Genomic DNA, 23,007 nt, shown 5'->3' with positions numbered 1-23,007 from the left:
TCATCTAATCAATAATTTTATTTCTTATAAGGTACCTAAAATATTTTTACATAACAGCACCGGTTTTGACCCTATTTGTGGGTCATCTTCAGCTGCAGGGTCATCTTCAGCTGCTGAAGAACCTTTGTCTTAATAAAAACAACATATAATATTAAAACATTATTTATACTAATTATGAATGACTAATGCTAAATTACACTGATGTGTTGTGGTAATAAAATATGCATGAAAGAATAGTTTTGAAAGTCTAAAATGTTCACCAGTTCGTTTTGACACTGATCTTGATTTTCACAATCATTCAATCTAGTGTTACAACGTTGACACACTTATTTAAAATTAAAAATGTCTTAATGCTGAGTTAGTAAAACATTACTTATACTAGTTACAAATGACTAATGCTAAAATGCAATGTGTTGCGATAATAAAATATGCTTGAAAGAGTAGCTTTGAAAGTCTAATGTGTTTACCAGTTCTTTATGACACTGATCTTGATGTTTACACATATACTCATTCATTCAATCCGTTGTTACAATGTGACACACTTATTTTAAATTGAAAACGACTTAATGCTGAGTTACATGGTACTGTATTTTGTAGAAACCACGTCAGTAGGAGGTTTGGTAATAAATAATGATGTATCTTGATAAGCTTGTGCGATGATATAGGTGCGAGTCGTGTGTTTTGAACAATAAATTTAAAATCTTCTTAAGCTTAGCTCAGAGTCCAGTTGTTGGGTTTGATGTCCCATTAACTTAGGTGTGAATATTCCCCACTTCATAATCGCATTCTGTTAGACTGAGTCAGATAATCTAGGTTAGAGAATGTCTATGGAACATGTTTTAGTGTTGAATATGTGTTTTACTTACTTATTTGCTGTCTTGGCCTGTCATTCGAGTGCTTGTCAGGAGCACGCCATACACTGCTTCGTGTACACTGGGGACTGGCTATTGCAGCATTGGCGGGTTGAGGAGGTGGGGTAAAGGAGAGGGGTTGGGGAAGGGTTTGGATAGGATGGGGCGTGTCTTTCGGAGGCTCAGTTGTGTGTTTTTGTTTATTAAGTCTCTTTAAATAAATGTTTTTTTAAGGAAGGGATGGCAACATTAAAAAGGATGTTTGCTTTTTCTGTGATCTCGTTCAGATTAAAAGATATAGAATTCTTGCAACATGCTGAGCAAAGGGTCCTTGGAATTCATGCTTAAAATTTCCATGTCGTTTTCGATATTAGAAAATTTATGTTTATAATCTTCTATATGTTGTCCTATGGATGAACAATGGTTGTGTTTTATGGCATTGACATGTTCATTGTACCGGGTAAGAAAGCTCCTGCCAGAGCGCCCGACGTAGCTGACCTCACAATTATTACATTTCATTCGGTATACTCCTGAATGACTGTATGTGTTGTTTTCGTTGACGGATTTAGTGTTGTAAAGGATAGTGGCATTATTGCATGAGGTTTTATAAGCTATTCTTAAATTGAGTCTTTTAAAGACGTTAGTTATGGGGTGGACTGGCGTTGTTAAAAGTGAAAATCACATAGTCTTTCTTTGATTTGTTTTCTTTAATTAGTTTTGATTTCGGCTGATGTTTTATTGTTTGGATGATTTTGTTGATCGTATCTTTATTATATCCATTCCGTCTTACTAATAAACAGTGTATAACTTTTATACAAGGTTTATACACCGTTTATGTGAAATTCGTTACTAATAAACCGTGTATAAGCCTACTGTGTGTACATCTGTTATAGTTATTCACTGAATGGCTTATACAGTCCAGGACCCTAGTATAAGCGTTGTATAGCAGCGAGTAGCGGCAAAAGAAACGAGTGAGGAGTTTATTTTCGTGGTATTTATTGTCTACAGTAATATAATCGTGGTGAAATATTCGACTTATCCATTTAACATTGAACACACGTTGAAAGAATGGACGATAACGTTGATGATCTTCATGATATTTTAAACATAGAAGACATAAGTTACACCAATCAGATGTTATGGAAGCTAGATATCTTCGTAAAGTAAAACACTTTAAACAGACGGAATGACAATGAATAACTATAAAAGAAATGATGGTTGGGCGTATTTTTGTGTAATAATGTGTTACAGCTTAATACATTTTTGATATTGCGAGTTTATTATACATTATCTGCCCCTACAAAGATCTTTCTCAATTGAGTACCTACCGTATAAAAGGGGACATATTCCTCGAGATAAAAAATGGCATAACTTGAAAACCATACGTAATATGATTTCCATACTTTGTAGTTGAATACGCAGAAATATGATGCATAAATGCCTAATAGAATTTTTTTTTGATCAAACCTTTCTTTTAAGCTACAAAACAGTTTTTCCTTTCTCCTCAAAAGTAAGGATTTTGGAATGTGTACCCTTTTCAACTCGCCGATTCAATTACAATTGCTTACGTTTTCCGTACTATCCCAGTTAGGAGCTTTTGATATTTTCTTAAGCTTTTCCATTTCTTTTTTGGCATCCATTACACAAGCAAGCTGAAGAAATGTTGATATCAATATAAGTCAATTTCCAGCTGTCTCACGGAATGACAATAAATAACTAAAAAGAAATGGTGGTTGGGCGTATGTTTGTGTAATAATGTGTTACTGCTTAATAGACTTTAAATTGTGAGTTTATTATACATTATCTGCCTCTACAAAGATCTTAGATCTTTCTCAAATTTGAGTATAAAAAGGGACATATTCCTTGACATAAAAAATGGTATAACTTGAAAACCGTAAGTAATATGATTTCCAAACTTTGTAGTTGAATACGCAAAAATATGATGTATAAATGCCTAATAGAAACTTTTTTGATCAAACCTTTCTTTTAGGCTACAAAACAGTTTTTCCTTTCTCCTGAAAAGTAAGGATTTTGGAATGTGTACCCTTTTCAACTCGCCGATTCAATTTCAATTGCTTGCGTTTTCCGTACTATCCCAGTTAGGAGCTATTGATCTTTTCTTAAGCATTTCCATTTCTTTTTTGGCGTTCATTACACAAGCAAGCTGAAGAAATGTTGATATCAGTATAGGCCAATTTCCGGCTGTCTCACTTAGGGTTGCCACTGCCTGTTCGATATGCCATGCTACTGTGCGACTTTCCGGAAAGTTTTGCTCGTAGATAACCATCAGAAGCGATCATAAAGGCGGTGAACGTGCGAAATACGTCAGTGAACTACAGGAAGAGATTCCTACGCCTTGGAACGAGTGTATACGTGCTGTATAGTAATACAATGCGTATACATCGTTTATTAGTAAGAAAAATGTAAAACGCTTACACAGGGTTTATTCACTGTATAACTACACAAGAGTTAAACAACTGTATAAGAACTTTTTATTAGTAAGATGGATTTTGTTTAGCTATTTTGTAGATTAAGTTTAATTCTTTCAGTGACATTTCCTCCATTGAGTGGCCATCAACCAACATAAAGGGGTTTCTCCACCCAAAGTCGCTGGCCCATTTAGGGAGCTGCGGTCTACTCCACTATTATAGCAAGGTGCACTATCCTGGCTAGACAACATGTACTGTATGCCAGACAGTTAAATTTAACTCTTACAGTGTCAGGCGGCCGATCTATCGGCCATGGGAGCTGCTGCTGAAAATGCTGGGGGTTGATCTGTTGGCCACGTTTTTATTTTGCTTGTATCTTCAATTCCTGCTGCACGATGGCAGCATAAGTAATACCGCTGGAAAGACTGAAGCATTTACTCTCCAAATATATTGATAACATGTGATATCTTTCTTTCGACGCATTGTTTGCTTTGCGCGTAGCAGCCCTGCACTCTGCCGCTTCTTGTCACTTGTTTGTTATCTCGTTTGTATATACATTTGTCTAATTAATTCCAATAGTGTAAGGATGGATAAGTATATGAAATATGATTAAAATATGCAATGCTTTAACATTAAGTGATTCATTAGAGAATAATTTATCGATTGACAAGTGTTCGAATAAAGAAGAGGTTGTTATGTATTTAACCTGCGCGTGCATAATTTTGTAAAAATTCATAATTCTCAAAAGGTACTATAAAGAAATGCATAAAACATTAGTTTTTAAATTCAAAATTAGCTGAATATTCTCACAAAGGTATCATACCCATGATAAAAATACACTATAAATGTAAAAATTAGGTCAAATTTTAAAATTTAAGTTAAAAAAATAAGTGAAATTTCATATACTTTTAAATGAAGAAAATGTAACTCTAATGCAATTACAGTCACACTCGCATGTTCTCTATTCACCCGTATGCTATGGAGAAAAAAAAAAAAAAAAAACTTAGTGTGTACATTTTCAATAAAATTGTCTTGGCATTCTTAGCGCAACCACTATATTACAGCCTGGCATCAAAAAGGTTAAAAGGCCATTTTTTTCATTAAACAAAGGTTAATAGCACAAACCCTTGTAAACATATTTATTTTTGATGTACATCAATTTCCCAAAGTTTGAATGGAACTGGTAACTCCATTGCTGTGGCCTCCCTTTGTCAGTGTTTCAGAAATACTTTTTCTGTTTCCCTAGCCTAAATTATGTCAGGGGCCAATGACTGCATTATTAGACCTCTAGAAACAGCTATTTTCATCATCTAATTACATTCTAATTATTGTATATCAATAATTTACTGATTTGACGAGCTTCCCAGGAGAGCAAGCTACATAAAAACAGAACAGTCATCAGCACATAACAGTTGTATATTGTAGCAAAATATCAATCTTAATTAGAACTACTGAATTCTTAATTTGAGAACTCAATATACCTGGTAGCAGCAGATGAGAACGTACAGAGCCGTACTGGTGTTCGGAAGAACATCCGAGTTGATTTGGTGGGTCAGTATGAGATTCATCAGGAGCTGAAAAACAACACCACAAATTAAGTTTTAACACCATTTAGGAGTTTTCACTCAAATAATCTCTATATATAAAAATTAAATGAAGTTCATCTGTCATAGAAAATGATGTTACATCTTAACTACACGGCGGAATTTAATGAAATCTTGCACACACATTCTCAGAGGCAACCGTCATATGACTATGAAGGTGGTTTGAAAAGTCCGTGCAAAGTCCGAGAGATGGCACCACCGGCGCGTATCGAGGTCGTGTTTAGTTAGTAGCATCTCTTGAATGAATGCACACCAAGTTTCAGCCATATTGGTCTATTTCTTGGTGTTTGGCATTCATGTGAATCAAGGAAGTTGAGTGATTTTCAAGAAATGGATGAAAAAGAATTTCATGTGCTGATTAAACATTACTTCATGAAAGGCAAAACGCCTCACGAGACTAAAGAGAAGCTTGATAAACATTGTGGTGACTGTGCACCTTCGATTAGAACAGTTTATAAGTGGTTTCAAAATTTTCGGACTGGCCATATGGACACAAGTGACGATGAAAATTCTGGACGGCCTGTGGAGGTTATGAATCCAGTAATCATTGATCAAATCCATGAAATGGTGATGGATGACAGAAGAGTTAAGGTGCGTGAGTTTGCTAGTGCTGTGGGCATCTCGACTGAATGGGTACGTAATATTTTGCATAAACATTTGGACATGAGAAAGCTATCCGCAAGATGGGTGCCGCGATTGCTCACGCTTGACCAAAAACGGATTCGTGTGAAGTGTTGCAAGGATGGTTTGCAGCTGTTCCAGAAGAATCCGGAGGACTTTAAGCATCGTTTCGTCACTATGGATGAAATATGGATACATTACTATACTACTGAGACCAAACAACAATCTAAACAATGGGTTACCAAGGGAAAATCTGCACCAAAAAAGGCGAAGACTGTTCCTTCGGCCAGAAAGGTTATGGCGACTGTCTTTTGGGATTCACAAGGGATAATCCTCATCGACTATCTGGAAAAAGGTAAAACTATTACAGGTGCATATTATTCATCGTTATTGGACCATTTGAAAACTGAGCTGCAAGAAAAATGCCCGCGATTGGTCCACTAGAAAGTGTTTTTCCATCACAACAACGCACCAGCACACACCTCAACAGATGTGGTCGCAAAATTAATGGAAATAGGATTCCAACTCGTTTCACACACCCCCCCCCTGTTCTCCAGACTTGGCTCCCTCGGACTACTATTTGTTCTCCAATTTGAAGAAATGGCTGGCAGGACAAAGATTTTATTCAAACGAGGAGGTGATTGCAAACACTAATGGATATTTTGCAGACTTGGACAAATCCTATTATTCGGAAGGGATCAACAAACTAGAACATCGTTGAACGAAGTGTATAAGCCTAAAAGGAGACTATGTCGAAAAATAAAAAAGTTTACCCCAAACACGTAAGTAGTTTTTATTTTTGCACGGACTTTTCAAACGCACCTCGTATGTTTTATTTTGAAATATTGATTTGAAAATACTGTACATTACTTGCAAAATGATTTTAATATTAAGATAATTAAAAAATCATCTCTCTCTCAAATACAGTAGAACCATGATAACGCAAAATTCGTTCATTCAAAATCCTGCGTAATTCAAAGAAGCTCTCGTTCCTGGAAACATAAGGTACGGTTTTGCGAGCTATTTAAATTGTTTAATTTGAAATATGGATAATTTATAGTTCAAAGTACAATTTCGGTCCCATTACCGAAATTCAGACTTTTAATTCAAAACTGCCTTTACATTATAAAACAAAAGTATGTTCCAGAGTAATTTAAAATAAAAATGTATCCGCGTCATGATATAACGCGTCTTCCGGAAAGTGCAGGGGTAGCTTTCCGCACTTTACTCACTTTGGTGTGTCTACAGTGTGCTTCATAATTGCTAAGTTTGAGTGAAATTGTAATTCTTTTGCATTCAGCCTTTAAAGGAGCGCCGCACTATCACAATGCAGGCAGTGTGCGGAGAAGCAGAATCCGCCAACACAGGCGATGCCAACAATTTGTATGCACCGAACAATATTGTCAATGGCGATGAAACTGCATTCTTTTAATGCCGAGCCCTAACGGACTTACGGTTTTAAAGGAGAAAAGTGCTAGCCGGGAAATCGTACAAGGGTGGGGGTCATTGTACTGTGTTGCAATGCACACGGAAGAGAGAAACTTTATCCCCTTGTCATAGGAAAGTTTGATAAGTGATAATGTTTTAAGGGCATCTGGCACTTTCCGTGCAAGTACAAAAGGCATCTAAAAAATGCAAACAGTACAGTAATCCAAAAAATAAAGCATTTGCACAGGGGAGCCAGCATAGATTTCTCCTTATCCTCGGATCATGCTTTTTTTTCTTTTGTTGCATGAGGTTATGTCTGTAAGGGTGGCGTGCACCATCTTGGAGTAAATTACTATGGAAGTAGCGTACACTAAAGAAGTCCATACTACAGAACTAAATAACTACAGGAGTTACTTACTCCGGAAGTAACGTCGGAGAGTTGAAGTACAATTTACTCTTTTAGTTACTACTATAGAAGTAGCGTTTGTTACTCGCAGAGTAGTGTTGTGTTTGTGTGTCTTCTTTAACGAAATCTAAATGGATAAGGTTATGTGCGATAGGAAACGGGGGGGGGGGAACGTAAGCGAAAAAGATAAATGCTTGTTAATAGAGATGATGACGATCTATGCAAAGGATATAGGGTGTAAGAAACACAACATGGAGATGCTGGATAAGAATAGAAATTCATGGAAAGCCATGACAGAAGAATTCAGTGCTTCGAGTGACGGACAATGCAGTGAAGGGCAAGTTAAGATTCTCTGGAGGGATTTAAAAGCGAAGGCTGAAGTAATGAAGAAAGTCATGGACACACGGGAAAAATTAAAACTGATGGTGGTTTCTTCATAGAGATCACCTACATCCACAGCAAAATTTTCTCATTTTCACACCAGGCAAATGCTGGGTCTGTACCTTAAGGCTATGGTCGCTTCCCACTCCTAGGCCTTTCTTACCCTACTGTCGCCATAAGACCTATCTGTGTCAGTGCAATGTTAAGCAAATTGAAAAAAAATTAAAAATACCTCTTTCGATTTCTGAAAAGTTCACCGTTGTCACCGGGAGGGCAAAAATGGGAATATGCGTGCAGTCACAGTCAATTGCACCCACGATGTGTGGAAACCTGCCAACGTAGACGAATAAGTAGGTAGGAAGGATCATAATATGATAAAGATGGAATTCAAGAGGACTAACTGGAACAAATCTTCATTTATTTACAGAAAGAGGAATTAGGGATTGGAATAATTTACTGACAGAAATGTTTGTTAAATTTCCAAGTTCTTTCATTTACGAAAGGATTAGGTAAACAACTAATAGGGAATCTGCCACCTGGGCGACAGCTCTAACTGTAGATCAATCATGAGTGATTGACAGAATGAACAGATGACCCAGATGAATAAATTAGTTCTTATACAGATACATTTGTTTACAATGAAGACTACATTGTTTAATTTATACAATAGTTTAAATTGAATAATTTCTGTGGTGTTAAATTTTAAACAAATATGTACCTACAAATAACTTTTGTAAAATTTGAAGACAACAACTCTGCTTAACGTTATTCCTCACCGCATGCTTGGCAGGGGTGTGGATTGAGGGAGAGAGAGATGTTTTTTTCTTTTTTTTTTTTTTTTTTTTTTGCCAGGGGCTTTTACGTCGCACCGACACAGATAGGTCTTATGGCGACGATGGGATAGGAAAGGCCTAGGAGTTGGAAGGAAGCAGCCGTGGCCTTAATTAAGGTACAGCCCCAGCATTTGCCTGGTGTGAAAATGGGAAACCACGGAAAACAATTTTCAGGGCTGCCGATAGTGGGATTCGAACCTACTATCTCCCGGATGCAAGCTCACAGCCGCGCGCCTCTACGCGCACGGCCAACTCGCCCGGTAAGAGAGAGAGAGAGAGAGATATGTTTAGGGATATCACTATTCTAGGAATCACTCCATTCTCAACAGTCCCAACCGAAGAGCTGGACGAACATCAATATATGTTGCAACTGCAGTTCTTGTTCAAGGATGAATACCTTTAAGAATGGTCTCAGCTGCTCGTGAACGGGCTGCCCTTGCAAACTGGTCGCGTGTATGTGAGTGCCAAGTGCCTGCAGGAAATCGTAACAGAGAATGATAATGTCCTGTCCGAAATTTGAGAGTCCGAGCTCTATGGAGCCTAATAGAATCTTTAGCAGGTCCAAGGGTAACTGGCACACTTTTTCTGGGTAGATTTCACACACAAACGTGATCATCTTGAAGTACTGGAGACACAACGACGGAAACTTCAGCATGTCAACCGTCATCAGGGGCATGATGATGTTGAGACCGTACAGGCACACGTCTGCGGCAGTAACGTTTGGCTCTCCGTCTGTGGGAGTTTCTACAACAGACAAGAGAAAAATTCTTATTATAAAATTTGCACTATAAGAAATAAACACTGATAATTAAAAAAAAGAGCAGTGATGGTTTACCACTAGATAGAAAAGAATCCTTGACTGATACATATATCACACAGATTTGATATTAACACACCTACATTTTATGACTTTCAATGGACTACAGCAATAAGCATTCCCCCCAAAATTCAAACGTATCGTATATAAGGAGAGAGTTATTAGCTTAAAGGAATGCCGCCGGTCATAATGACGGGTGCATATTTTGAGAAATAAATGTCGCAAAACTTTGCTGTATACAAACCAGGAAAACACGACAATAATACGAGGGTTTTTTTTTTTCCAGTCGGTCCCGTGGTTTAGCGGTAGCGTGCCTGCCTCTTACCCGGAGGCCCCGGGTTGATTCCCAGACAGATCAGGGATTTTTACCTGGACCTGAGGGCTGGTTCGAGGTCCACTCAGCCTACGTGATTAGAATTAAGGAGCTATCTGACGGTGAGATAGCGGCCCCAGTCTAGAAAGCCAAGAATAACAGCTGAGAGAATTCATCGTGCTGACCACACAACACCTTGTTATCTGCAGACCTTCGAGCTGAACAGAGGTCGCTTGGTAGACTAAGGCACTTCAAGGGCTGTAGTACCATAGGGTTTGGTTTGGTTTGGTTTATTTATTTTTTCAATTTGCTTTACACTGTGCCAAACCAGATAGGTCTTGTGGTGCCTACGGTTTAAGAGCAGTAAGGAGGCGACTGTGACCTTAATTAAGGAACAGTCACAGCATTTGCCTGGTGTGAAAATGGGAAACCACAGAAAACCATCTTCAGGGCTCCTGACAGTGGGGTTTGAACCCACTATCTCCCGAATGCAAGATGATAATAGTAAGTTATTGAAACAATGAGAGTTTCATGCCACTTATTTCCTTATCGCAGCTGCCTCCTTTTGTTTCTACTTCGTTGCGTGTGAAAACATATATCACAGTCATACTAGTTATAAAATCATAATCTGTTGTTCCGTGAAATTCAGCATTTATCGTTACCATGGCACGTAAACGTTTTCGATAAGATGACGAGTTATTTACTATCTATGCCAGATATAGGTTGTTTTTCTAAACAATTTGGCTTTACGATGCACTGACACAGATAGGTCTTATGGCAATGGTGGAATAGGAAGGAAGCGACCGTGGCCTTAATTAAGATACAGCTCCAACATTTGCCTGGTGTGAAAATGGGTCTCTCAATGACTACTGAGCCCGCCATCCTCATGAACCTGGGAACAAGCTCGTAGGAGAGAGAGTTTTACAGAAAGAATGGAGGGACATTTACGAAAAGAATTTTAAAATTTTAAAAATCTTTGCAATTTTAAGAAGAAAGGAGAATGTTCATTAATTTTTTAATAGCTCATTTCGCTTATTATCAGAAAAGTAAGGACTTTCATCTCATCAAGATGAGTATTCTCGGTATTTCAGAATATAATGGATGGCCTTTGAACAAAATTGTGTAATTTAAGTGTACAAAACTAACAGAATGTGCCACTAAACTAATTTTGAAACACCTTGAATGAAATTAGGCAGTGTTATTTTAGATTTGTCGTTATTTCTGTTAAGAAAGAATTGCCCACTGCATTTTGTTAATTTCATAACAAATGGCTCATCAGTTGGTAACCAATTATAATGGAATTATGAATTTATTGATTCAGGACAAATACTTGCGAGTTCCTTATAGGAATGGAAAACTCTTATCATCTGATGGCCTAGCAGACTAAGGTTCTTACAGTGCCTGAGGCTCCAAATAGCCTGTGCAGTGGCCTCCACTACGGCGGCAGATGCAGAGTAGGTTTCAGCCTACAAGTGGCCACAGCTGGTCCGTGGACCGACAACTCAGCATTCCGACTGACCAACCAAGCAGAGTAGTGGTCACCACGGCTCTATGTCTCTGTATTTGGGAGATACAGAGGGGCTGGCCCCCACCGTCGGCTGTCTTGAGAATGGTTTTCTGTGGTTTTCCATTCTTTTGCAGTAAGGCGAATGCTGGAACAGTTCCTAGTATAGGCCACGGCTGCCACCCCTCTCACTTTCACCATTCCAAATATCCCTGACCTGAGAGGACCATCTAAGAGGCCCGAATGAAAACTCTTGTAGTTAGTTTAGCCTCCACTCCATGCTCTAGCCACGAGTCTTTTCTTTTTTTTTTTTTGCTAGTGGCTTTACATCGCACCGACACAGATAGGTCTTATGGCGACAATGGATAGGAAAGGCCTAGAAGTGGTAAGGAAGCACCCTTGGCCTTAATTAAGGTACAGCCCCAGCATTTGTCTCGCGTGAAAATCGAAAACCACAGCATCTTCAGGGCTGCCGACGGTGGGATTCAAACCCACTATCTCCCGGATGCAAGCTCACACCCGCGCGCCCCTAACTGCACGGCCAACTCGCCCGGTGCCATGAGTCTTGGTAGGTGTGCTATTTATCAACAGATGAGCCCAAATGGACACACTGGGGTGAGAAAACATGTAATTTTAGTATCCGAATTTTGTCAATACGCATATTATTAAAAAAGCAATTAAAGATACATATTTCGGCCGTATTGTTATTTAATATTTCATTTCACTTTTTCTAACTGAACCTTAATTAAGGCCACGGCCTTCCCAATTTTAGGCCTTTTCTATCCCATCGTTGCCGTAAGACGTATCTGTGTCGGTGTGGCGTAAAGCAAATTGTAAAAAGAAAATTTCTAATTGTCAATTTCCTAACTTTTATACTGCACTATATTCCTGATACGACTGATACTTTCCTACAAGACTTCAAGAACAAGAGATTTTTATATATTCTTTATGATTTTTGGTTATGTTTGTGTGCAAGTTTGTTTAACGCTATGACAAGTTGGAACCCTTCAAGATTAATTCTTTCTTACAGAATTTAATTTAAAGCATTTAAATAAACTTTATATTCTTTTTTTCTAGACTGAAGGCCGAAATAGGGCCAAAACATGCACCTTTAATTCTATTTTTAATCAACATTTGTGTATTGACCAAGGTGGACTAATGAAATTAAAATTCTTTTATATTGTAAAATTAATACGTAACAATTATGAGATTCTTAAATTGCAACACCAGGGTGAAACGCTGCCAACAAAGAAGAGTTAGCAGGAAAATTTATAACTTCCAATAATGGATCAATTATATTGTAAGTATGCAGAAGCTGCAGTGAAAGATAAAAGCTACTTGTCTCACCTGGAGGGCCGAGATCGATGAAATCTTTGGATAAGAGGTTAGTCAACAGTTCCATAAGCAAGAGGATGTCGTGGAAAGTGTCCTCTTCCGCTGCAGACTCCTGGCTGATACGACCAGTGTTGCACCGGGCGTACGTCTGGATGGTCTGCAGGCACGACTCGTAGATCCGCCGACTGTCCGACTGCAATGGTAAACAGGTCAGTGTTAACGGCTGGACACAAAATAAGATCACGGTTGCAGTTAGTCTTTTAAGCTGCTGCAAATTAATTACAGAAAAAACATGGTTTGCACTCAGAGAAATGCATTTCTTACCACACAACAGATTAGGAGCAGGCTTTAAAAGTAAGCTGTGAGAGTCCTACTCAGAGAGGTACCATGTTTTACTACAGACTTAATTTCTTAAAATTACTCTGTACAGGTATTTAGAAATGCACTGTCATCCACTTCACGCAGACTACACTCACTAACTTAGCCAAACACAGCCCTTCAGTGCAACAAACTGGTGTTTTCCAGCAGGGCCAGCTCCACTTAGTGGTGCTTTTCCCCAAGCAGTTAGCTCCACAGAAAAACTAACACGCCTCGCTGAACTCAACATATCCACCTGCAAGACTCGCATTCCTTAGCTCACTCTTTAATAGGTCAGCGGAAGATTGTATACAAACAATTTTGCAGTTTTTGCTTTTAAGATTATTCCATGTGTGTAGCCATTGTTCGCCAGCTACAAGTATCTTCGAAGGAGTTCGGTTGATTTTCTTATCATGTGGCTCAACAATCCACTGCGCCCACACTGTCCCCTGCTGTTGACCCCAGCATCCTCAGCCCTCAAGGTAACAGTATTAACTAACAATAACCTTACGACATAAATGAAAGAAAAGTTCCACCTAATCAATACTATTTTATTGTCACATGTAGGACCGGTTTCGACCTCTTAAAAGGTCATCCTCAGCTACACTAGAACTGCATTTACATATTACGCTTCATATTGAGAGCTAATGACATACTCTAGAATTCAACGATTTTGAAGTGGTTATATCCATGCTGAGAATTCAATATTATACAATTACAAAAATCAATTGCTCTTATTACACTCAATGTACATCTGTAAGAAACTAATATGAGTTTGTCTTTTCTATAATGTGATGAGTATGTCGGAGTCCTTTTTTAAACATAGGCATTTGCCTAGTCAGTTTAATTGTTTTCCAATCTTATGAATATTTAGTCCTGTGTGAAATGAACTTAGTTGAACAATTGTAAAATAATCAGTATTATAGTCATTTTAACAATAAATTAGACTAAATGTAGAGATATACATGTTGATAGTTTAATAAAACGAGTAACTAGCCAAAATAAAACATTAGTAATGTAGTTTAACATGCTAGACTGCACTGTTGATTGTCTAATGCGGCAGGTAATAGTGGTTCTTGCGTTGTACAGTTCGTGTTATATTAGAATAATAAGAAGTTAGCACATAAACAAACACTTAAACACATTAAAACAATAAAAGTCACAATAAAAATTAGTGGACATGGTTTAACTTAATTGCACTGTTGACTGTCTAAATCGGCAGATAATAGTAGTTCTTGCGTTGTTGCAGTGTGTATTATGTTAGAATTATGTGAAATAGCTCATAAGCAAAACTCTTAAACACATTAAAACATTAAAATCACTGTAATGTGCGTCGAAACCGGTCCTACATGTGACAATAAAATAGTATTGATTAGGTGGAACTTTTCTTTAATTTATGTCTTATGGTGACTATCAATACGGAATAAAAAAATGAAATTTATCAATCAAGATAACAATAACCTTGTTTGTCTATGACAGGAAACCCATTCTCTCGAGGTAAGAAGCTTTATTTTTCTCTTACCAAGCGAGTTACCCATGTGATTATGGGTGTGCAGCTGTGAGCTTCCTTCCATTCAGGAGATAGTGGGTTCACTGTCGGCAGACCTGAAGATGGTTTTCCGTGGTTTCCCATTTTCACACCAGGCAAATGCTGGGGCTGTACCTTAATTAAGGCCATGGCCGCTTCCTTCCTACTCCTAACCCTTTCCTACCCCATCATCGTCATGAGACCTATCTGTGTCGGTGTGATGTAAAGGACATTGTAATTTATGTTTCTCCCAACCACATTCTGTAAGTACCTCCTAAAAAAAAAAAAAAAAAAAAAAAAAAACAATCATGTGAAGAACTTCAATAGGAACATTAGCTGCCCCTTTAGAGAATTACTGTCCAGATGGCACCGTGATACTCACCGAAAATTTAGATGAACTTAAACTCCTTTTTGAACAGCATCAGTAAAATACACAAGGAGAGTTGCCTGTGTTTCATTACATTAAAACATCATGTGTGCTGTGAAGCGTTATGTATTACCAGTGCTGCTTTATGATGTTGAAAGTTAGATACTAAAGACTTCATCACTGAACCAAGCCACAAATCAGTTCCAAGATAACTGGACGGCCCAGGTTTTTTCCTTTTTTTTTTTTTCTTTCTACAATTTGCTTTACATTGCACTGACACAGGTAGGTCTCATGGTGACGATGGGGTAGGAAAGAGCTAGGAGTAGTAATAACGCGGCTGTGGCCTTAATTAAAGTATAGCCCCAGCATTTGCCTGGTGTGAAAATTGGAAACCACGGAAAACCCTCTTCAGGGCTGCCGACAGTGGGGTTCGAACCCCACTATCTCCCAAATGCAAGCTCAGAGTTGCGTGAACCTAATCGCATAGCCAACTCGCTCGGTTAACCCAGTATTATGTGCTTCACCTGACCTTACTCTACCGCATTCCATTACTCCCGTTTTGGAAGAGGAAACTTCAATGGTGGTATCGCGTACATTGGTTTCATTGTTAACAGAGATGATCTGTACGCTAAAATGAATGCAATCGAAGCACTGCTCGGCTGTTATACGAGAATACATCCCACGAGACTATATGGTTTTTATACCGGGTAGCAACTTAGCAGTAACTTTCTATTATTCAAAACATTTTAGTAACACTCCTGAGATTAAAATAAAGAATAGGTTATCTTTTACTAAAAGTGTTACAATCTACATTCAGAAGACAAAGAAAACTAGAAGAAGGTGAAATCAGAGTACAAATAATGATGGTGATGGTAACATACAGTAACACACATATTTAATAAATAAATAAAAAATAAATAAATAAATAAATAAATAAATAAATAAATAAATAAATAAATAAATAAATAAATAAATAAATAAATAAATAAATAAATAAATAAATAAATAAATAAATAAATAAATAAATAAATATTTATTTTATATCGACCCACTGGTGTTAGTTACCCCTGTCCAACGGCTTCCCGTGTTAAGGAACATCACACTGCCTCATATAACGAGACAGAAGGTGCTTACTCAATTAGGACTGGTGATGTTCAATCAGTACTTCATACCAATCTTAACCCATGGTATCAAAACCTGTACCCTCGTCAAGGTTGCAGGCATCTGAGATGAAGTTCTTGATGTCCACGATTCAAAAAACAAAAATGGACAAGTTAAGGAATGACATGGTTAGAAAGGAAGTTGGGATTGAGACATTATTGTTAGATCGGTGGACAGACAAAATAAAAAAAAATAAAAAAAAGAAAGGAACAAGGTAAAGAAAGAAATGGATAAGGAAAAGCAAAAAATGTACCAGAGGGATGAGAATAAGATAAAAAGGTTACATGTGGAATACAAAAGATTGAAACTACAAATAAAGAGGAGTATCAAGGAAGAAAAGGAGAAATGTTGGGGAGAGTTTACCAACAAAATTGAGCAAGATAGTCGAGGAAATTGGAAACTATTATACAGAGTAATAAAATCAAAAATAAATCAAGAAAAAATCAAGGCATTAGAGAGGGACGATGGATCCTTAGTACATGACGAAAAGGGTCTTCAGAAAGTGATGGCAAAGTATTTTGAAAAACTTTATAATGAGGATGACTGCTCGGAGGAAGAAGGAGATACAAAAATGGAAATAATAGATGGGGTAAAAGAAGAGAACCCGATAACATTGTTGGAATTTGAAAGGGCAGTGAAAGCAATGACCAAATGTAAAGCAAGTGGAAAAGACAAATTCAATGCTGATATGATTAAGGCAGCAGGAAGCATTGGACTACAGTGGCTGTACCGAACCCTCAATGCCATACAGAAGGATGAAAGGATACCTGAAGATTGCAACAAGGAAGCATTGTACCACTGTTCAAAAAAGGAAATAGGAAGAAATGTGAAAATTATAGAGGTATAACCACCCTACAATCACATGGGCTAAAAATAACAGAGAAAGTCATAGACAAAAAAAAAAAAAGGAGGGATATATATATTTTGTGCTATTTGCTTTTCGTTGCACCAACAAAGATGTGTCTTATGGTGACGATGGAATAGTAAAGGCCTAGGAATTGGAAGGAAGCAGCCGTGGCCTTAATTAAGGTACAGCCCCGGCATTTGCCTGGTGTGAAAATGGGAAACCACGGAAAACCATCTTCAGGGCTGCCAACAGTGGGGCTTGAACCCACTATCTCCCGATTACTGGATACTGGCCGCACTTACGCAACTGCAGCTATCAAGCTCGGTAGAGGGATATCAAAGAAACACAGTTAGAGGAAGAACAATATGGCTTTAGACTGAACAGATCAACAATAGACTTGATATTTACAGTGCGAACGATAATGGAAAAACATCTGGGAAAAAACAAGGAAATCATATTCGTATTTTTGGATTTGGAAAACGCTTATGATACAGTTCAGAGAAAATGTATGGGAATGCCTACTGAAAAGGAATGTACCTAAATCGTTAATTAACAAGATAAAAATGTTGTATCATGAGAGTGAAAGCAGTGTACAAGTGCGGAGTAGTGACTCTGAATCATTTTATACGAAAAAAGGTCTCAAGCAAGGAAGTGCACTGTCGCCATTATTGTTTATTATATTAATGGATGAAATCATAAAATGTGTAAAACACGAGTATCAGTAGTGATGAAGTGAATGCTTTGGTATTTGTAGATGATGTGGTGATTTCGGGAAAGGGAGAAAAGGAAGTACAAAGGAGACTGGACATTTGGAATGAAAATCTGAAGGAGTTTGGAATGGTAATTAGTAAAAAGAAAACTGTAGTCATGTACTGTGGAAAAGAGAAAAAGAGAAGCCAAGTGAACACAGACGGAGACCGGTTAGAGAATGTAGAACAGTTTACATATCTGGATAGCATTATTAATGGAAGTAATGAAATAACCCTGAAATTAATAACAGACTAAGTAAAGGTACAATATTTTATCATCAAGTCAGAGAGCTTTTATGGGATGACAAAGTACCCAAGAGAAAGTACCAATTGTAACATACAGAAATGCTGGTAATTAATAAGAGATAAGATAGTAAGATCCAAGCATTAGAAATGAAATTTTTAAGAACATCGGTTAAAAAGACAAGAAGAGATAGAATTCAAAATATTAAAATCAGAGAAGAGCTACATATAGAGTCGTTAGTACAGAACATACAGAAAAAAAGACTGAGATGGTTTGGACATGTAAAAAGAATGGGAAAGGAACCAGTAGCAAGAAGGAAATTGGAAAGAGAAGGGAAAGAGACCAGTTGGAAGACCGAGAAGGTGGTGGATGGATCAAATGTGGAGGGACATTAGAGAAGCTGGATTGGACGTGGCAGAAGTAATGTAGCAGGAAAAGTGGAAGAAGAGAAAGGAGTGAAGGAGACTTGTTAACCACACCTGGGCGACTGGAGTGGGACATTGATGATGATAGATCGGGTCAGCATGTCCAGAGTGAGGTGGTTTGGGCGTGTAATGAGGATGGAACCAACAAGGGCAGCTTATGTTAACTTGGGGAGACATATGGCAGAAAAACGAATGGTGCGAAGACCAAGAATCCAGTGGATGGACGTACTAAAGGTGGACATTGCAGATCAGGCAATGATACTGGAGGACATCAGTAACAACAGAACGTATCTCAATAAGACAGAGTGGAAGAGGATCACCAACAGTACCTGGGAAACTGGAAACGTAAAATGATGATGAATTCTAAAGAAAAAGACACTCCTCATTCATGAGGGGTTTCGAGCGATGTGCTTCAACTCGACTCTGGTCGCACCGATTTGCTTGGAGGTTTCAACTCCAAGGATGCTTGGAAAACGGAGTGAACGCCACCATCTCCACAAGGCTTAACATATGTTAACTTTTTGATTTTTGTACAAATACAATACTCCCTTCATCCACACTGTCAAAAATAGTAAAATTTGAATTGAGACCAAGGAGACTTCCAGTTAAAAAACTAGCTTACATTAATTTTCTCTAGATGACTGGATGAAAACTGTAAATTCGAGCATTGTTTTCTATCCTCAATGTAATGGTTCTGATCCTTTTTTAAAATATCACTGATTATTGGACAGTATCTTTCCTTTACTGTTGTTATCTTTTTCAACAGAGCATTTAGAAAAGTAACAAGAGATATGATATCTTTAGTGTAAAAGTTCCTTGAGGAGAACCTTTTAGCAGATTAACCCTGTACATCCATCAAACAGAAACAAGAAAATAAACAATTTTAAAAAAGTTATTTCTTCTGGGACATGCCTGGTACTCTGTTTCACCCGCTTCGTGTTAGTCCACTCATGCAAAGACAATCTGGGAGTTGTCGTTTTACGTACACAACAAGACGTGGCATACGCGCGCAACAACTGCACGCACAGCCGCAGGCCGAGCTGGCGCTCTTCCTAAAGGCAAGTAATAAGTTTACTGTCTCTGACAGGAATGAAACAAGCAACACACTGAAAATGGGAAACGTTACTCTATTAAGGTCTGCAGGAAACTGCCAGAACAAAATTTGTATCACATTCCTCCTTTAGTATTCTTTTTTCAGCCAGTACCATTAGCACCTTGTATTCAAGATCCTGGCCGAGGTCAATAGAATCTCAGAAAAACCTTCTTCTTGCTTAACAGAATTCTGGCATAACAGAAATATAAACTGTGGTCCCGGCTGGAATACATGCATTTTTATGGAAGTTCATTGGGTTAATATGAAATTCATATAACGTAAATTATGAATCAGTGCAGGGGGTTCCTTAACTTCAGTTTTTCCTTTAGTGCGAACATAGTTGAAAAAAAATCAAAATCAAATAGAGACCAAGGAGTCTGCCAGTTGAAAAAGAAGCTTACATTAATTTCTTCTGAATAACTGGATGAAAAAGTGACTTAGAACATTGGTTTTTATCCTCATTGTAATCATTCTTTTAAAAAAATCACAGATTATTTGACACTCATTCCTTCGTTGCTATTTTGTTTACGTTTTGCTGTCACTAAAAATGAACTCCCATGTCACTACTGTTTTAATTAAAAATGTCTACAAGGTCTTACAAATTTATCTGCCACACAAAGCTACAAAATTCCTGTTTTCCAAGCAACCTTGGAGTTGAAACCACTGGATGTCAATCTCCAGGCAGTCGAATTGAAACAAACTGCTCAATACCCTCATGAATCAGGAGTGTCTTTTCCTCCAGGATTCTCTCCCATAATAGTACGATGGGCGGATCAAATATAAACAGAATTTTATTTTTTATTTAAATTCATTTATTGAAAAACACACGACAATTACAATTTATTTTTCCACATAGTTTCCTGCTTTAGAAATGCATCTGTCCCAGCATATGGGCAGCTTCTTTATGGCCTCATCGTAAAAAGAACAGGGTCGTGTCACCAGCCAGCTGCACACAAAGTCTTCCACACACTCGTCATCTTCAAACTGTCGCCCTCCTAGAGCTTCTTTAAGCGGTCCGAACAAGTGGAAATCGCAGGGTAATGAGTCCGGGCTGTAAAAAGGATGATCATGTGTAGTCCAGTGCATTTCCTGTAGCTTGGAGACAATTAGAGCTGCAGTATGGGGCCGCGCATTGTCATGGAGGAGGATGACCTGTCGAATCGGTTGGTCTCGTCTTTTGCGATGTTATGCAATCAGCAAAATGCTTCGTCAATCGAAGAAATCGGTTGCAAGAACCTTGCCAGCTGACAGTGAAGTCTTGGCTTTCACTGGTGCTGCCTCCCCTTTCCTCCGCCACTCCTTACTGCCTTGTTTGGATTCGGGAGTGTAGAGGTGGACCCATGTTTCGTTGCAGGTGACGATCCGACTAAAAAATGCATCACGTTCTTCCGCAAACCTTGCCGTAAGCCTCCGACAGACCTCCAAACGTTTCAACATCACATTTTCGGTCAAAAGGCGAGGGATCCATCTGGAACACAGTTTATGGAACTGTAGGTTGTTTGTGATGATTGTTTGACAGCTCCCATAACTGATTCCAACTTGTTCTGCAATTTCTTATACCCTCGCCCGTCGATCGTCGTCAATAATGTCTTTAACCGCACTAATGTTTTCGTCTGTAATGTTGGTTCAAGGATGGCAATCGTGTTGCTGATTTTCCACAGGTTCTTGTCCTTCTTTGAACTTTTTATACCACGAAAACACGCGTCCTTGACAATGTTCGATCATCAACCTGTGCAGTCAATCTATGGAAAATTTCCGCCGCTGTAACTCATTCACGAGCAAGAAATTTTATAATTACGTGTTGCGCAGTGGAGGGATGCACCTCTTGCTAAAACATTGCGAGCGTTACTGACGAAACGGCACGCTCTCGCCACTCCAACGGTCCTGCCCAAGCATAGCAGAAGCACGGGCCAGTCTTACCATCTGTTGATGTTCAGGAACAAAAATCCTGTTTATATTTGATCGACCTTCGTAATAATAAATATTATTACTGTCTCTTCAGAGACCAGTTCATACGTAGGAATGAATTATGTTACCAATAAAGGACAGTCGTTATAGCTGCCCTGTCATCGTTATGTTGTCACTGGGAACACACATGTGATTTGCTCTTTTTTCTGGATCTGGAAGTGTAGCCTACATTGCAGTGGGTATTATCTAAAGCCTGTTGAACACAATCGAATTTTTGTCAAACTCGAGACTTCCCAAGAATGTTCAATACTTCACAACTTTGTCAAATTGCTCTCAAAAAATCTGACAAGTCTTCAAAAATCTTGAAAGTGAATCAGAATATGTTCTAATCAATCAACGAATTAACAAGTCTTTGACAGAAGTGACCAGTGGAATTAGAGTATTAACGGTGCGAGCTATTCCACTGGGCATGCTGGGATTACCGGGACAGTAATCAAAACATCAAAAATGTCTTCTTCTTCTTCTTCTACATTAAGGAATGTTGTGTGTGTATTAACTGCTAAGTATGAGACACATCCCTGCCCATATTCAGTGGACTCCGTAGAGTGCCACAATATCATGAACAAAACAGCAGCATATGAGGAGACTGCAAGAAAATATCTCAAGGAAGTGGACAGCTTTTAGGTTTATTAACGTACGGTAACCTATAAGTAAACACCATCAGCAATGATCGATCTCAATTATTATTATGGAACTTAGAATCATTTCTATTCCTAACTTTGCTGTCACAATCAATCAATCAATCAATCAATCAATCAATCAATCAATCAATCAATCAATCAATCAATCAATCAATCAATCAATCAATCAATCACTGACCTGCATTTAGGGCAGTCACCCAGGTGGCAGATTCCCTATTTGCTTTCTCAGCCTTTTCTTAAATGATTGCAAAGAAATTGGAAATTTTTTGAACATCTCCCTTGGTAAATTATCCAATCCCTAACTCACCTACCTATAAACGAATATTTACCCCAATTTGTTCGCTTCAATTCAAACCTTTATCTTCATATTGTGATCTTTCCTACTTTTAAAACTACCATTCCAACTTATTCGTCTAGTAACGTCATTCCACGCCATCTCTCCACTAACAGCTAGGAACATACCATTTATAGTTGGTCCGTTATTGGACATTATAAATTTTCCAGCTAACTCATTCCTGGTCGCCAGCGTTTCGCCCCAGTGTGCTAAGTTGGGCTCATCAGTTGGTAAATAGCACACCCACCAAGACGCATGGCATACCGTGGACTAATTCGGAACAAATATTTCAGGTTCCCTTTGGGAATCAACATCTTAATCACATACCACTTAGTCGAGCAGTTCGTCTCCTTTCTCCCAAGTCTTCCCAGCCCAAACTTTGCAACATGGACTCATGTATTTAAAAGCATTAAAATTAATTCATCAGAAATGAAAAAATGAAAAGAAAAAAAATTTGCATATTATTACGATGGAATTCCCAATATATGTATATTCATGTAATAAGATATGAATTTCCGTTGCATTGCTATCATTTATATTCAATTAATATGAGTAAATGCAATATTACATAACCTCTGTAAATGATGTTATGGCAGTATACACACTGTAAAAATTATGTTGAAGATAACCACTTTAATATTTTCCCCATGTAAATGATGGTTTATTGAGCGTTTCTCTTCCTTTTTAAGAATGTATCCCAATGCTAGTCCAAGAATCACAACTGCTGTTTGCCTTTCCTCCATGTTAAAACAAAATGCTATCAAACCTTGT

The 23,007-nt window shown here is 38.1% G+C and overlaps 1 protein-coding gene across 2 annotated transcripts in view; it reads right to left on the bottom strand.

Annotated features, from left to right (window-relative positions):
- LOC136884913 (exportin-4) overlaps positions 1-23,007 on the bottom strand; it is a 194,185-nt gene that overhangs the window by 8,401 nt on the left and 162,777 nt on the right. The window contains exons 19-22 of one of the 2 annotated variants that reach the window (XM_067157224.2): positions 19,187-19,252; positions 12,535-12,715; positions 8,951-9,297; positions 4,762-4,854 (exon numbers count right to left, since the gene is read on the bottom strand). In XM_067157224.2, coding sequence (XP_067013325.2) covers positions 4,762-4,854; positions 8,951-9,297; positions 12,535-12,715; positions 19,187-19,252 — 687 coding nt within the window. The remainder of the gene's footprint in view (positions 1-4,761; positions 4,855-8,950; positions 9,298-12,534; positions 12,716-19,186; positions 19,253-23,007) is intronic. The other variant, XM_067157225.2, reaches the window with a different exon arrangement.

This window comes from Anabrus simplex, chromosome 13 (genome assembly GCF_040414725.1).
Source record: "Anabrus simplex isolate iqAnaSimp1 chromosome 13, ASM4041472v1, whole genome shotgun sequence".
NCBI lineage: Eukaryota > Metazoa > Arthropoda > Insecta > Orthoptera > Tettigoniidae > Anabrus > Anabrus simplex.
Note: the sequence above shows the minus strand (reverse complement) of the source record. Positions and strands in the feature narration are given on the sequence as shown.